The sequence below is a fragment of the Amyelois transitella genome, chromosome 6 (genome assembly GCF_032362555.1).
Source record: "Amyelois transitella isolate CPQ chromosome 6, ilAmyTran1.1, whole genome shotgun sequence".
In the NCBI taxonomy this organism is placed as follows: domain Eukaryota; kingdom Metazoa; phylum Arthropoda; class Insecta; order Lepidoptera; family Pyralidae; genus Amyelois; species Amyelois transitella.
Window position 1 is genome coordinate 9236510 of NC_083509.1, and position 16688 is coordinate 9253197.

The following is a 16688-nucleotide window of genomic DNA, read 5'->3' on the forward strand; positions in this document are numbered from 1 at the left end:
ATGGTTTCTGGGGTGGATCTCATAATATCTGCGATATGCAATGCTTCAATATGTGGAGGATTGAACGACAGTCCGCAATCAATGTCTGGATTTAGAGGTAAAGCGAAAAAATGCCATTTTTAGTATTATTTATAAGTATAATTCCCAAAATTATAATGACCATTATTTTATTAACTAGCTTTGCCCGCTGAATTCTTAGCGATAAAGCAAGTATAGGGTAGCTATTTAAATAAAATAATTATATCTATTTATTCATTCATATGATCACCTCTATATCCCTTGCGGGGTAGACAGAGCCAACAGTGTTAAAAGACTGATAGGCCATGATCAGCTGATAAGCTTAATGGTAGAAATTATTATACTGGTCATGTAGAAAGCAGTACTACAGCCGAGCGAGCGAAGCAAAGCGCTAGAAACATGGCTGCCACAAAAGTAGGTTTAGTTTTCTTTTACAAAAAAATTGTGGCAGGCCTAAGAAAAAGACTAAGCTAAATTTTATTGACCTCAGATGATTTACCTTCATGGGCGAAATCGAATAAAATGACACATAAAGAATTCATCAATATGCTGGCCGCAGAAATAAACGGGAAACATCTAAGAGTCGCCACTTACATTGTAAGTATTTATTGAAAAGTTAAACTCAATATTGCGCCAAAAGAAAAATATCGCATTGTTGTGATCAAAAATGTTACAGTTATTTTATTGTTATGTGTTCTGGCTATGCTTATTTGTCAAGAGAAAGTATTCATGAGGCTTAATGATTTTTTTAAGGTGCCTCTTCAACATGAGTGTGTTTCCCAAGTATCTTTCCAGTAATTCTAGAGATTTACAAGCGCGTACAAACTATAACTTCCATAATATAATAAATAATCTACCAACTTCTTATGCCTTATATCAAATTTCTAGACTCAGTCGTTCGGGCTATCGTAAATAAGTCAGAGTTCTATTGTATTAAGTAGAGATATATATTGATACTAGATAAATTGATTTATAGAACAGACCTATGAGTGGCACAAAAAGAGACCCAAATTCCAAGGTAGGCGGCGGAGTAGCTTTCTACGTGTTGGATATATTACGAGATAAATTAAACTTCTCCTACGAAATCATAATGGCAAAGAAGAATTTTATTATGGGAGGATCTAATCCTGAGGATTCCTTAATCGGACTTGTCACATCTGGGGTAAGAACAGATCAAATTCAAACTTACTAAATTGTAATATTACGAAAACTTAAAATTACCGCAATACCGTTAATATTCAAATACAATATTTACCGAGTAATCGAATAGCGACTCTGTTTTGCTTCAACAAACCAAGCAGTCAGTTTAAAGTTGTTTTTATTATGATCAACACTATGAACGTAAATTTGTACGCATATACGTACTACACTTTACCCGTAGCTTCATCCGCGTGAATTTAGCGCCACCTATAAAAGAATACAGGTTTTTCGCAAATCCCGCGGGATCTAAAGTTTTTAGCGGCATGAAAGGTACACCATGTCCTTTTCCGTACTCCACATTATACGTTTACAAAATTTCATGCAGATCCCGCAGGTTTCAGATTAAGGACCTCTTGACCTCCTCCTTAAAATAGTTCCTTTTCTATATTTTTTCGAGCTTTTACACTGCACACATAAGTGAGTTTTTGTCAAATAAAATATTGTCTCTGCCAATTCCTTCGGGATAGAGGCGTGGTTTAATGAACCTATAAGTTATTTTGATTATCTTTTGATAACAACTAAGACCTATTTTCATATAGAAAGCGGATATGGGCGCGGCGTTTGTAGCCGATGTCCTGGATTTTCGAAAACGTGTGGCTTTCTCCAATGTTTTGGACGAGGAGAAATGGGTGATAGTACTGAAGAGACCCAAAGAATCTGCCACCGGAGAGGGATTACTGGCTCCATTTGACGACCTTGTTTGGTAATTATTTATTATCTTATTTTAAACTTAGTCTTTTGAAACGTCCGCGGCCCTCTCCACAGAAGAAATAAAATCAACTTTCATGACTAAGTTAAGTATATCTTTTTGTTTCATTGGGCCCATGCCCGCCATGGAGAATCTAGTTTAGTGGGAACATAGTAATTCAGTGCTGAATATACGAGATTTCCTCTAAACGTTTTCACTTTACCGTAAGATCGTCACAGATACACACAGATAGGTATTATTCCAACTTATTTATGGTACTCAGAAAATAATCCTATCTACAGGTACTTAATCCTGATCGCTGTTGCAACTTTCGGGCCTTGCATTTTCATCTTCGCAAGTATACGAGCTAAACTCTTACCCGAGGGTGAGCCGCCGGTGACTTTATATCGAAGCATTTGGTTTGTGTATAGTGCATTTATTAAGCAAGGCACTAACTTGGCTCCTAAGTCTAGTAAGTTAATTAAGTACATATCTTTTCGTCATATTACAAACCCTAATTATACATTCCATATCGTACTTAAAATTATAGAAAGTGTAAGTAGCTGGGTGGTTCACGCCAATAAAAAAAAAAGAATAAGGACCATCACATCTCTTTCCCATTCATGCCGTTAAGGCGACTAAGGGAAAAGCTTATAAACTCGGGATTTTTCTTTTGGCGATGGGCTAGCAACCTATCACCATTTGATTTTTAATTCTATCATAAACCCAAACAGCTGAACGTGGCCTATGAGTCTTTTCAAGACTATTCGCTCTGTCTTCCCGGCAAGGGATATAGACGTGATTATATCTATGTCACTTTAGAATCACAAAGTAAAAGGCGACTAAGAGAATAGGCACACTTACCTAGTACAGTTTTTATGATATTTTAGTGATCCATTATGGGTCAGGTTTACAAAGGTCAGACGGGAGACACTATCATTGAAAAGGCCCACCCCGGGCGAGAGGTGAGAATGTAACTGAGATTAACTTCAGGGAGAAGCAGGGATGAAAATGAGCACTTTCGCCTCTATAATCTTACATTACGTTATAACATACGTGCTTCTATAATCTTCCATTATTCCTAACAAGCTGTGCCCGCAACTTCGTTCGCGTGGAATAGTTATTTGGGCGTCCTTGAAGCCCTCAAGGGTGAATAATTTTCCCCGTTTTTTCACATTATAGCTCCTTATAGCCTCAGCCTCAGCCTTAAAGCCTTCCTCGATAAATGGTCTTTTCATGGCAAAAATAACTTTTCAATCCAAACCAGTAGTTCCTGAGATTAGTGCTTCAAACAAACAAAGAAACCTTTTAGTTTTATAATATTAGTATAGATTTTATACTTACATCTACAAGATAATAATTTTTGAATTTGTCTAGGCACATAATGTTAAATTTTTTTAGACACAACACGAGTGTTGTTTACGACTTGGTGGATATTCATTTTGCTGCTCTCTGCCTTTTACACGGCAAACCTGACAGCCTTCCTCACGCTATCGGAGTTCACTTTGGAGATCAACGGGCCGGAAGACTTGCTGAGGAAGGACAAACCTTGGGTGGCTGCCGCGGGCGGTGTGGTGCAGTATGCTGTGAGATCTGTAAGTATAGATGGTGTTATGATGCAATATAATATAATATGCTAGTCGGTTAGCTACCAACCCACTTATCGCCTAAAAACTTTACATTATCATCAGGAAGCGTATTGTTGGTTTAATTTTCAATAATCTTTAGCTTTTAAGTGTTTTTTGAAGTCGGTAAGAATTTTTTTTTAATATTTTATAGCCATCAGGAAACAAGCACTTTCTCAACGATATGGTAAGGAAAAAGCGGGCGGAATTCCAACCATACACATCGATTGGTGATTTTTTCAAATATGTCGACAAAGGATATGTTATGATCAAGTCACGAACTGGAGTAATACACGCTATGTACCATGATTACATGAGGAAGAGCAGGCAAGGTAGGGCTTGTTATCCTATACTATTTGAAAAGACTTGAAAGCCACATATGTCCAATCGATTTAGATAGTGACCACCGGTTTTCCTCATTTCATTCGGTTACGTGCATAAAAACAAGTTTTTTTTTCCCAGAGAAGCCGGCAGATACTATATCTTTTCACTTGCCACTATTCCTTCATTTTCTAATGCTTCGACAAAGTCCATTACTTTTTATAAGCAAGTTTGTCAGTTTAGGATACTCTTGACGAGACCTTTGCCAGGACGTTCAGGTCAGCCGATGTGAGCAGTACATTTCTCTTGGCCTTCCTGTTTCAATGTTTAACATTAATACTCTCCTTGTATTTGCTTAGTCAACCTGCTTTCGTCCTCTCCACATGGCCAAAACCGTTTTCTATTCCCATCATTATATCTACCTATATTCTTTTACAACATACATACATACATACATACATATCGTCACGTCTATATCCCTTGCGGGGCAGACAGAGCCAACAATCTTGAAAAGACTGAATGGCCACATTCAGCTATTTGGCTTTATGATAGAATTGAGATTCAAATAGTGACAGGTTGCTAGCCCATCGCCTAAAAAAGAATCCCAAGTTTGTAAGCCTATCCCTAAGTCGCCTTTTACGACATCCATGAGAAAGAGATGGAGTGGTCCTATTCTTTTTTGTATTGGTACCGGGAACCACACGGCACAACTTTTTCTTTTACAACTTTGCTTAAATACTCTATTTCTAATTCAGAATGAATTGAATTCCTAGTAAGTTAACCCTAAGGTTTGACTGAAATGAATTTCTTTCACGATAAGTCCACTCTTTTTCTCTTTTCTTGGCGTATTCCCAGTTGCACCCTCTGCCATTAAGCCTGCCTGAGGTCCACATCCAACTTCTCTCTTTCCACTTCTTCTGGTCTTCCGCGTCTTTAGTTCTAAGACCATTGGCACGCATATCATCTTTTGCGACGTCAAGCTAGTATTTCTTCGTTCTTCCTCTTTTATCCGGACCCAGCGGAGGTGGTATGGCCAGATATTTGTTTCCCAGATAGCCTGCAGATTTTCACAAGACTTGGCAGTACCAACGCAGACGACGCTCTTGCATTTTATCATAATAAGCATATATATTAAAATTAATAACTACTCTCCCAACTCCGAACTCCGAACTCTCCGAACTCCGAACTCGACTACTGAAAATCCTTTTTTTATATTGCTGTTGCAGTGTTTATATTATTGGTGAAAGAGTTTTATCTTTTTATCTAGGTGCATCAGAAACCCAAAAGTGCATGTATGTGATCGCCCCTCGTTACTTCGCGACGATTCCACGAGGCTTTATTTACCCTAAAAACAGTACTTTGAGGATTTTGTTCGATCATATGTAAGTAATCACGCCATTAATTACAAAAATCTTATTTAATGTATAAAGGTTTGACTTAGCTCACTCTCAAACTCACTCTCAGAATAGTTACTATTGCAGCAGCATTTTACCTTTAAATTGTCAGAATCAGATATCTCAAATTCGAAAGTGCGCGATGAATCTTATTCTTTCCTCTTTCAGTCTTGGAACAATCGTTCAATCGGGAGTAATAGAACAACTGAAGATGTTTTATTTGCCCAGAACTAAGATCTGCCCAATGGACTTGCAGCTGAAAGAACGCCAGTTGGAGAATACAGACTTGCTAATGACTTATCAGATCACAACAGTTGGCTTCGCTGTTGCCATTTTGATTTTTATTGGCGAGGTAAACAATCTCAATTGTATAACTAAGCCTTTGACGTTATTGTTATTTCGAGACAATTGGCTCTGTCTACCCCGTAAGGGTATTACTACGCGGTATTTTGTCCTAAGTAAACACACATATTCATTACGCCTTTATTCATTATAGGGTAGGTACAGACAATAGCCACAAGACACAAGAGTTCCTATTCCATCGCTTTAAACAAAAGTAAGTTTCAAATATTTCCAATTTTATTTCAGGTCATTTCTAAAAGGTGCAACAATAAATGCAGAAAGAGAAATGCCGTTAAAAGTAACAAAACAACTCTGGAAAGAGGATACACCACTGTACATCATTTCCAAACTAATGATGATCCTCCACCATATGACACTATTATGGGAAAAACTTCCAAAATAAAGCTACCAAAAGGTGTAAAAACGAAAGTTGTTAATGGCAGAGAGTATATGGTTTTAGATACACCAAGAGGCATTCGGCTTATACCGATGAGAACGCCATCTGCTTTGTTGTATAAACAAGAAAAATTGCATTGATACTTTGAAGAAGAAAAAATTGGTCTAGTTAAAAGTTGTCTCACGCACCTAAGGTTCAGTAAAGCATTGAATGAATGTCATTTGTTTTCTTTTTCGTATAATAAAGATATAAAAAACAAATTTCTTAATTCTATCGTTAAGCCAAATAGCTGAACGTGGCCATTCAGTCTTTTCAAGACTTTTGGCTCTGTCTACCCCGCGAGGGATATAGACGTGACCGTATGTATGTATGTAATAAAAAACAAAATTTTTTTGTTATTTAAATACCAATTTAGATTTTCAGATAATCCTTTTCGTTGCCCGTTGCCGTATCGATAATGATAAAAGTAACTGTTAATTATTGTTACGTATTGAATTTAACTGCTATTTACAAAAAATATTATCACTCTACTAAGTATATTATGATTTACTAATTTTGCAATAAGTACTCTCTTAAAGTACTTAGCTATATCTGTCTTCTGATCTTTTTGTGATTTCTGTAGGTACTTACTAGGTACTCAATTAAGGTTATTAATCAAAATAACGTCTAGTTATCTAGTAACTTTAGTACTTGTATACCTGCGATAGATATTTCTAGCAACACAACATATTACCATACATTAGTGTTTATCGATAAATAACATTCACTCTGTGTAATGAGGGCGCCGATTGTATAACCTTTCGGAGCTGTGGTTACATTATGGTGACATTACTGGCCCATAGGTTCACCCCATTAACGGAATATTGACATGTTATGAATGTCCACGTGCACACAACATGATAAGAAACATATGGACATGTCAATATATTTTTTAATCTACTTAACTTATAATAATTTTTCATAAACCTTATTCGGCTTTGTTTTAAACACGATAAATACAGTCTTGAAACTTTTTGTGAGGTGACTTATGTTAGAATTTTTTTTTATCAGGTTTTGTTTCGTATTCGTGCCAATATTGCCATTTGTGAATTTCATAGGCAATTTCTTAAAAATCTGCTTTTTCTTGTTTATAAAAATATTCTACAAATAGTCCAATAGTATATACTTATGAGTATCTACCATTCGACAACATGGGCTATGCATGTTATAGATCTAAGATATGTTAACTTTTTATTTGGGTGTGCTTTTGGCAAATAAAATGAGAATAAGACAATATTTCGTACATATATATTTATATATATATATCGTCTCTCGTTGGTTACATTCATACAGTTAAAAAAAACTTATTTTATGATTAAAATAACTAAGTCATAGATAAACAATTTATATGCACTTCGTTAGCGTGGAAATTGTAGTTTGTGTCATAATGTAAATTGCAATCGTGCAAAGTTTCATACAATTCTGTTTATTAGTTTTTGAGTAAAATTCATAATGTTATCATGACGATTTGCTTAATACAATGCAAATTCACTTTCTGAAAGTGGTAGTAATTTGACATCATCTATCAGTATAAAGCCTATTTAAAAAAAATATGTTAGTCAGATTATAATCAGTACTTACCATATTTTAAAAAAATACCATGCATGTCCATAAAACCTCAACGCCACATAAACATCGCATGACAAGCGGTGGTGACACAACCCATCACTCGGCCATGGCGCTCCCGTCGGCCGGCTCCGGGTGACGCCAGCATGCTATGGCCGCCGGGGTGGACCTCATCATCTCCGCCATTTGCAACGCGACCTTTTGCGAGCCGGTTTACGATAATCCTATTTTAGGTAAGTATTTATTTTATAGTAAAGGGTCAGGTCAAAAGTACCCGAAACCGCCGAGCCTGCATGAAGAGAGTTATGAATGTGGATGAAGCGAAGGAAATATGCAGAGATCGTGGCAAGTGGAAAGAGGTAGTCTCTGCTTACCCCTCCGGGAAAGAGGTGTGTTTTTATGTATGTATTTATTTTATTTGATTACGCATTTATAAAATTATGTCTCGTTCCCGGAGGGGTAGGCAAAGATGACAATATTTTCACTTGCCACCATCGTGTGAATTATACTTTTTAATGGACACCATTGCTTTCTTAAAACTACGCACGTTGTTAAACAGATGCAGAACTTAAAATCCAGAAGCATGCTGTTTACAATGCTCTGGCTAAAGAGGTCAACGGGGCTCATCTGAAAATCGCTACTTTCGACGTAAGTATAATAAAATGTCTTTATAATAATTACCATCTTGAAATTGAAAAAAATATTCTCTGACATAATTTTATATTAATCCGTTGTCACTGAGCAACCGAGAATCATTGTAACGTCCGAGACAAAATAAAAACGTTATAAACGCGTTCAATACCTGTATTATTTATACATATTATATTGCAACGCAAATATCTTCCATAAAGTAATACGTAACTATACGACGGTATTTAATGTTTAATAGTAGATATTATTAGCAATATGACAGCTACAAAATTGTAAATTGCCACAGCTGCTACGGAACTGTAGCAAAGCTACGGATGTTGCAGAAATTTAGCAATGCTACGGAAAGTTGTAGAATGCTACAGCCGCTACGAAATTGTAGCACAGCTACGGGTGCTACGGAAATGTAGCAAAGCAAATACAATACTTTATTCTCGAATTCGTCAAGAATTCATTAAGTAGTCACGTAGTCATTTCGTTATTTTCTTTTATTATTTCAAGTCAATATTTATTCTTTGAAAAAATAAACTGTATTTGGAATCGATCGTATGTTTGCCTTTTCTGTTTGCGAACTCTAATGAACTCTGTACATGCATAAGAATTTCCCCATGAGCTGGGCCGAACGCCAAGAAAATGGTACTATCGTTGGTCGCGGCGTGGCGTTCACGGTTGTGGACATTTTGCGGGAGAAATTCAATTTCACGTACGAAGTCGTCCTGCCGGAGATGAACTTCGAATTGGGAGGGAAGACTCCTGAGGAATCTTTGGTGGGACTCGTAAACGCTAGTGTGAGTTAAATTCATACCTTCATACTAATTATATAAAGAGAAAAGATTAGTATTTTTGTTTTTTTTTTGTGCTTGGTTTTTTGCTGGTCTTATTTCCGGCTCTTTAAAATAGGATCACTTCGTATCTTTCCCGTGGATGTCGTAAAAGAAGACTGAGAAAAGGCTGAGGCTCTTCTTGTAGGCGATAGGTTAGCAACCTGAATTGAATTTCAATTCCATCATGCCAAATAGTGGCCGTCACGACGTGGCCTTTCAGTCTTTAAAACTGTTGGCTCTATCTACGCCGAATGTGATATAGAAATGATAACTCTTATGTAGGTATGTAAATATTTTTATTTGCAACGAATTAAATCACAACTAAACAGATTTTGATGATATTTGGCTAAAATACATAACTAATGCATTTTTTTTAATGTTTATCTCTTTTCTTCTCGATTTCTTAATAAATAGTACCTTTGTACTACAATTTCTGTTAATGTCTTTTGTGCACATATTATAAATAAATAACTTAACCAGTTAACTTATTTTTTATATAAAGTCGTCGTTGAAAAATCGAAAATCGAAAAATTTGTTTCACAGAAAGTTGATTTCGCCGCAGCATTTGTGCCGAAAGTGTGGCTGTATCGGCAGAAGGTTTTATTCTCAGCTGATTTAGATGAGGGCGTGTGGATGATGATGCTGAAGAGACCCAAGGAATCCGCAGCTGGTTCTGGACTCCTGGCCCCGTTCACAAGTCACGTTTGGTAATATACAGGGTCGCTATTAGATAGTATAAAAATTGAGCCGTAATGAAATGTAGCATACCGTTTTATAGCATAATGATTTTCAAGCATAAAGTCTTTAGCATAATGGTAAAGCCTATAACTATAATAATAACTAAGTCTCGCCTAGCCTTAAACTGAAATACGCCACATTTACCCGTATACCAAAAATCAGTTATGCTTCAGACTCGTTATTTTAAAATATTTTATGCCCACACATTAGGACAAAATAATTTATGCAATACAGACATTATCTATCCATCTATTGCTTTCTTTTTGTGTCGTGTGGTTCTCGGCACTATAGAATAGGACTACTCCATTCCCTCCCTCTTTTTCATAGATGTCGTAAAAGGCAACTAGGGGATTCGGCACATATATCTAGTGCAGTTTTTACTGTGATTCAATATTGTTAGGTACCCTTGCACAGGTTGCGCTGGTCAGACGGGAGTTGCTTCCTGTAAAGACCTCACCCAATCCAGAATCATGGTCAGCCGGCATACCTCAAGGTCTTTTCTAACCCGAAATTTACACAAATATTTTTGTCCTGTGTGTTTTGTAAAACAAATTTATGTCTATGCCCTTGTAGGTACCTAATCCTAGTGGCGGTATTAGCGTACGGCCCTTGCATCACGCTGCTTACTAGAATTCGTGCTAAGCTGATGCCTGAAGATGAGCCTCCCATCCGGCTATCCCCAAGTTTCTGGTTCGTCTACGGTGCCTTCATTAAGCAGGGCACTAACTTGGCTCCAGACGCTAGTAAGTATCCTAATAAAAATTCTTCATTAACGTTATTTTGCTTTCCTTGGCTGTTTCATATGTTTCTAGCCACATCATATTATTCGTTGTTTCATACCAAACTTCTTATAATTTATTTTCTAGGGCGCGCTAAAAGAAATTAAATGTAGGAACTTTATTTTGAATGACAACAACGACGTTTACACTAATACGCTTATACTTACAAATTAGTACTTTACACTATTTTATAAGTTTATACTTACAAAACAGTGTAAAGTCTAAAATGATACCCATCTTAACATGGAATATGTACCCTCGCTAGAATAAAGATAATATTTGCATGGTTGTTCCTTCGAGACTGAAGGGTAGCCTCAACGAGGATGTCCTAAAAAGGCTTGACTTCGACAGATCCGCGGAAAAAAGCTAGATCAATGTTTATTTACTTTGAAATCAATAAAGCAGAAGTGACAGAAAGAAATGTAATAAACCTAAGTGCAACGCAGTAATTTGGAGGCATACAAAATGTCTGGGCTGCCATCAACCTGTAATTTTCTATGGCGTTCGTACCGTGGGTCAATCTGAACATTAATGGCGATTGTATCGGACCATCGGCCATCGGTTTAATGGCTTGCATCATCTATCACTGGCATGGCCGCATTTTTGATATGCTTTTTATTACAGTATTTTCTATGTGATTAATATTTACTACATTTGATTAATGATTTCTGTATGTATCGAATGACCTAGACCTTAGGTTTATTTTAGCGTGGGATTTGAAATAACCATGTAAAATAATAGTTTAAAAAAAACTAAAAAACTACGCTTTTATTGCTAATCAAACTAAAAAATAGAAAATAAAAATTAATGACAAAGGAATTCAGTAGTAGCAAGTCGAACAATCAGTTATAGTCAGTTGTAGTAGTAATTACCTCGGATTAAAATTATAACAAAATTAAATTTATAAACAAAACAATTTAAATCAGAGTAAAAAGCGTGGGGTGCCTGATGTAGTAAATATTAAAATCATTCTATTAGCATATATTTATGACGAGAGAGTTATGAAAATGAAGTAAAATGCACCCCATGCTTTATACATTTTCCTTTGTCATTAATTTTTATTTTCTATTTTTTAGTTTGATTAGCAATAAAAGCGTAGTTTTTTAGTTTTTTTTAAACTATTATTTATTTTCTATTTTTTAGTTCGATTTGCAATAAAACGGGTAGTTTTTTAGTTTTTTTATACAATTATTTTTTGGAAGTTAACACTTCTGGTATAACTATCTTACTAGAAAAGACTTTCGCAACCATGCGCCCATCGCCGGAGGTTTTCACAACTAACTTTCTTAAAGTTATATGTGGCCTGATTGGATTAAATCTCATAATATTCTCATCATCATGATTCTTTTTAAGGCGATGGGCTTGCAACCTGTCACTATTTGAATCTCAATTCTATCTTAAAGCCAAATAGCTGAACGTGGCCTATCAGTCTTTACAAGACTGTTGGCTCTGTCTACCCCGCAAGGGATATAGACGTGATTATATGTATGTATGATGATTGTTAAACCCAGTGGAAAAGAATTTTATAGTGATAAATCACTGTTAATAATATTTTTGACTATCCAGCAAACGTAATAATTTTCGATTGTGGCCTTGCCAGGAATCAAACCACAAGATTAAGAGGCAGATTGATACAGGAACAAAAATATTTCAAACATACCTCCACTGCCTTTACAACCAGGAACGCAACAAAGTTTATCTGAAGACATCGTGGCACTTTTGTTGTAAAATCTGTCTTTCACAAAAACAAACACAAACTTGGGACTCCTATCTCAAATAATAAGGTACTTTTTACAGGAGTCCTATCTCAAAATATCTGCACAACACAGTAAACACAGTCAGAGTCCAATCTCAGATGATAAAATCACACGAATATCCGGAAGAACAAAGCTCGACTCAACGGAAGATTCCAAACTCCAAATAACGACAAGTTATTACAAAGTGCAAATAGGTAAATACACAGGTACCGGTAAAAAACAACAGAAAGAAAGTTTACAGGTGTTCGAATCGAATTCAATCAAAACTTACTGCAAAACTTATTTGACATAAATAAACTGTCACTCATTTTCCAAACGAGTATTACAGTGTTGCTATTATAAATAGGCAAAAGATACCTAATGTTAATTCAAGAATTGCATTAATATGTTAAATACGTATTAAATATCGCAAAGTTCTGTAGGTAGTAACTTTATTCTTGTATTATTGTAAATTTAGTTGTTCAATTTTCATTTATTACTTTTGTTTTATTACTTATATATTTTTTATTGTTTTAAAATATTCTACTAATTCTACTATTGTTTCTAATGGTAATTTTAAATGGAGCAATGCGATGAAATAAAGAAGCCTCAGGTTAATAGTAACATTATATGGAAATATATTACATCTCTTTTTGACTCATTATACGTCAGAACTTCTTGGTTTCTTGTATGGAGATTACTGGCACTGGTGCTATCTCTGTCTCTCTTACTCTCACACGAAGGATCTAAAAATGAATTTATTAATCCTGGCAGTTTTAATAAGGATAATGAGAAACTCTTATCAAAATATTGCATTGTCATCGGTCCTTGATACGTGTGCAAAGTTCCAAGTTGATCAGACGTTTAGAAATCAGTGAAAATTAAGCTCAAAGATTCCGTTACATACATACATACAACCCAAGCTAATAAAAGCGTAGTAAAAATACGTAGGGATATTGGGAGGGACAAACGAGATTCTTCTTCTGCTCAGCTCTCAAAAATTTTAAGGACTTCGGGGTGATTGGTTTCCACTTTCTTTCAGCTAAGCTTATGATAATATTGCGTGATTTTTTTTATAATTTTATACTATAAATAAGACCTTTTCACAATTGTTTAATGCTTATTCGGTAATCAGATGTTCACAATTGTAGCTAGTTGTGGGTCGGTCCTTTTAAGCAAAATCTGCTTGTGCTAGGAGACTCGGCCATTTTTTCTTTCGTTACAATTTGACCAATTATTCAATGAGAGGACAGTTAAATGATAACTACTTTTATTCCTAAATAAATCACTAGAACAAATCTTATAAACCTATAACCTACTTACCTAAATGACGAGGATAATGCCTAGGACATAGAACAAGGATTTTCTTGGTTCTATTAAAATATATAAAATTATCTCACAGATACAACCAGGGTGCTGTTCACGACTTGGTGGCTCTTCATAATTTTGCTGTCGGCCTTCTATACGGCGAATTTGACTGCTTTCCTGACACTCTCCAAGTTTACCTTGGACATCGAGTACCCGAAGGACCTTTACAAAAAGAACTACCGCTGGGTCTCGGCGGAAGGCAGCGCGGTGCAATATATCGTTGCGGCTGTAAGTATTTTAGGGTCATTTTTTAACTATTTTTAGTCACTCCGTGTGGTCCCGGCACAAATAGAAAAAGAATAGGACCACTCCATTTCTTTCCCATGGATGTCGTAAAAGGCGACTAAGGGGTAGGCTTATAAACTTGGGATTCTTCTTTTAGGCGATGGGCTAGCAACCTTTCACTATCTGAATCTCAATTCTATCTTAAAGCCAAACAGCTGAACGTGGCCTATTAGTCTTTACAAAACTGTTGGCTCTGTCTACCCCGCAAGGGATATAGACGTGATCATATGTATGTATGTATGTTAGTCACTTCGAAGCTGTGCCCACTAATATGGGTAGATATGTTGAAATTTACACGTCAGTAAGAACTTTCGAAATGCTTAATTTTTTCCTACTACACCCATTTAAGTATCTTCTTATCTGTATTCCAAATATTTGTGGAAATCGGTTTAGTGGTTTCGGCTGTGTAAACGAATATTTATTTACTATATGATCTAAGATAAATATGACATACAACTAGATCGAAAATAGGACTTCGGTAATGTTTTTAAATAATAATGTAGGTACTCGTTCAAACAAATATTGTTATCATTTCGATAGGAAGAATTCACTAATCGTTTCTTAACTTTGTACTTACAAAATATAAGTTTGTGTGAAAGCGACAATGAATATAGTCAGCTTCTAAATACTCAAATCGTGAAACACAAAATCGTGGCGCTGTTATTTGGCTATTCTTTAAACAAAAACACTTTCAGTTAGACTTACAAAAATACATTACTTGTCTACAGCCAAACGAAGACCTTTACTACCTTCACGCGATGGTACAAAACGGACGCGCGGAATTCCGGTCTTTCCGCAATGACTCGGAGTACCTTCCACTAGTTCAGAACGGCGCTGTACTGGTGAAAGAACAGAGTGCAATAGAACATGCCATGTATGCAGACTACCTTCAGAAAGCACGGGAAGGGGTCGAAGAAGCGGACAGGTCAGTAATTCAGTTGTTTTCTGCAATTGTCGCTAAATAATGTTTCGATTCTAGATATTGAACGAAAACTAACGGATTACTCCCTTAGTCACCTCTTATGACATCTACGAGAGAGTACCTTGTTGTATTCTTAAGTGGCGGGAAACACAGGGCACGAATCAGATTAGTTAAATTGTACTCGAGAAACGAAATAACAGACAAAATATTTTTATTCATATTTCTTTCTTTGTTCTTATTTCTCAGGTGTACATACGTGGTTGCCCCGAACTCATTTATGAATAGGCTGAGAGGCTTCATATATCCCCAAAATAGCAAATTGAAGACCCTTTTCGATTCAGTGTAAGTACTTTGGTTAGTTGTTTTAGACGAACCTAACGCAACTTGAAGAAAGGTTGTAGATGATTTTCTTAATCGCTTCTTGCGACATCCACAGGAAAGAGACAAAGTATTTTTATTTTAATTAAGCTCGGCTAGGCTTAAGCGTGCTTATAGAAGATAATTGCAGTAAAATTTTGTGAACAGAATAAATACTAGGCCACTCAGAAAGTATTGTGATAAAAGTTTTACGTATGAAAGCATGGCCAGTTATAAAGTTCCTATAAAACATTAAGTAAAAAAAGGCGCGTATCTAACAATTTTGAATTCTCCCTCCATTTTAAGTTCGCAAATTTTCTTGGATGGGACAACTAGTTATGCATATCAGTTGGTCTACGAGGAAAAGTAGTCCCACGTAGGTCAAGTGTATACCCCTTTTTCTTCCTGCTAGGCTCTGGCACGTCAACGAAGCTGGTTTGGTGGATTTCCTCAAATCACGGGACCTGCCTTCCACGAAGATCTGCCCTCTGGACTTGCAGTCCAAAGACCGTCAGCTCAGAAACAGCGATCTGATGATGACGTACATGATAATGGTGATTGGGTTGTGTGCCGCTGCAGCCATCTTTATTGGAGAGGTAGGAATAAAATTTAAGTACATAACTCAATATCGATATGAGGTTTGAGAAGTGAGTGGTAGGCTAATTTTGAGATTAATTTGACTACCTTCGCAGTACCACGCTTCTAGTGGTCAAATCTGGGTTTCCTCACAAGATAAATAAGATAAATAATACTGTCATGTCATATTAAACTATTTTATTGCAGATTCTAGTCAAGAGGTACGTTAGAGTCAAATTCAGGAAGCCGAGCAAACAGAAGCGAAAGAAGACCAAATTCAACAAAAGTTCGACGGTACATCACTATGACGATAGCAGACCTCCTCCATACGACGCCATTTTTGGAAAATCTACAGCGAAGCTTCCAGAAGGCTGTCATATGAGGATTGTCAATGGCAGAGAATATTTGGTAATGGAATCGAATGGAGGATCACGGTTGGTTCCTGTTAGGACGCCGTCAGCGTTTCTGTATGCTGGTAGAGCAACGTAAACGTCTAAGCACAGTGCAAAAACGCTATTAAAGAAAAAAACGTACGGCGCCGCACGGACTGTATACGAGGAATAGCTCGATTATTCTTCTTTGGGAGTAAGAGATTTAAAATACAACGCTTAATAGTAAAAAATACCTTCTGTAGATTATATTTGATTGAAAACCAAATCAATAATTAACTACGTGTTTACTAAGTACCCACATTGTCGTGCTTACAAGAGTGTTTATATTTAGATAAAAGTTTTGTAGATGTGTAGTGAAATGCCACATTAGAGTTAAGTGTTGATTTGAGTCACAAAACATGCACTAAGGGGCAGCATACTTATTAGAAATACTATGTGATGTTATTAAATAAAACGATCTCATCAATACATAT

The 16688-nt window shown here is 36.2% G+C and overlaps 1 protein-coding gene across 1 annotated transcript; it reads left to right on the top strand.

Moving 5' to 3' along the window:
- Positions 1-16312, top strand: LOC106131102 (uncharacterized). Its single transcript, XM_013330091.2, has 19 exons — positions 1-97; positions 509-615; positions 995-1180; positions 1758-1921; positions 2209-2378; positions 3308-3501; positions 3686-3863; positions 5120-5234; positions 5415-5598; positions 7736-7823; positions 8150-8238; positions 8838-9026; positions 9606-9769; positions 10374-10543; positions 13718-13911; positions 14697-14893; positions 15137-15232; positions 15660-15843; positions 16031-16312. Exons 1-19 carry the CDS (start codon positions 1-3, stop codon positions 16310-16312), a joined length of 3048 nt encoding a protein of 1015 aa, XP_013185545.2.
- The last annotated feature ends 376 nt before the right edge of the window (positions 16313-16688 follow it).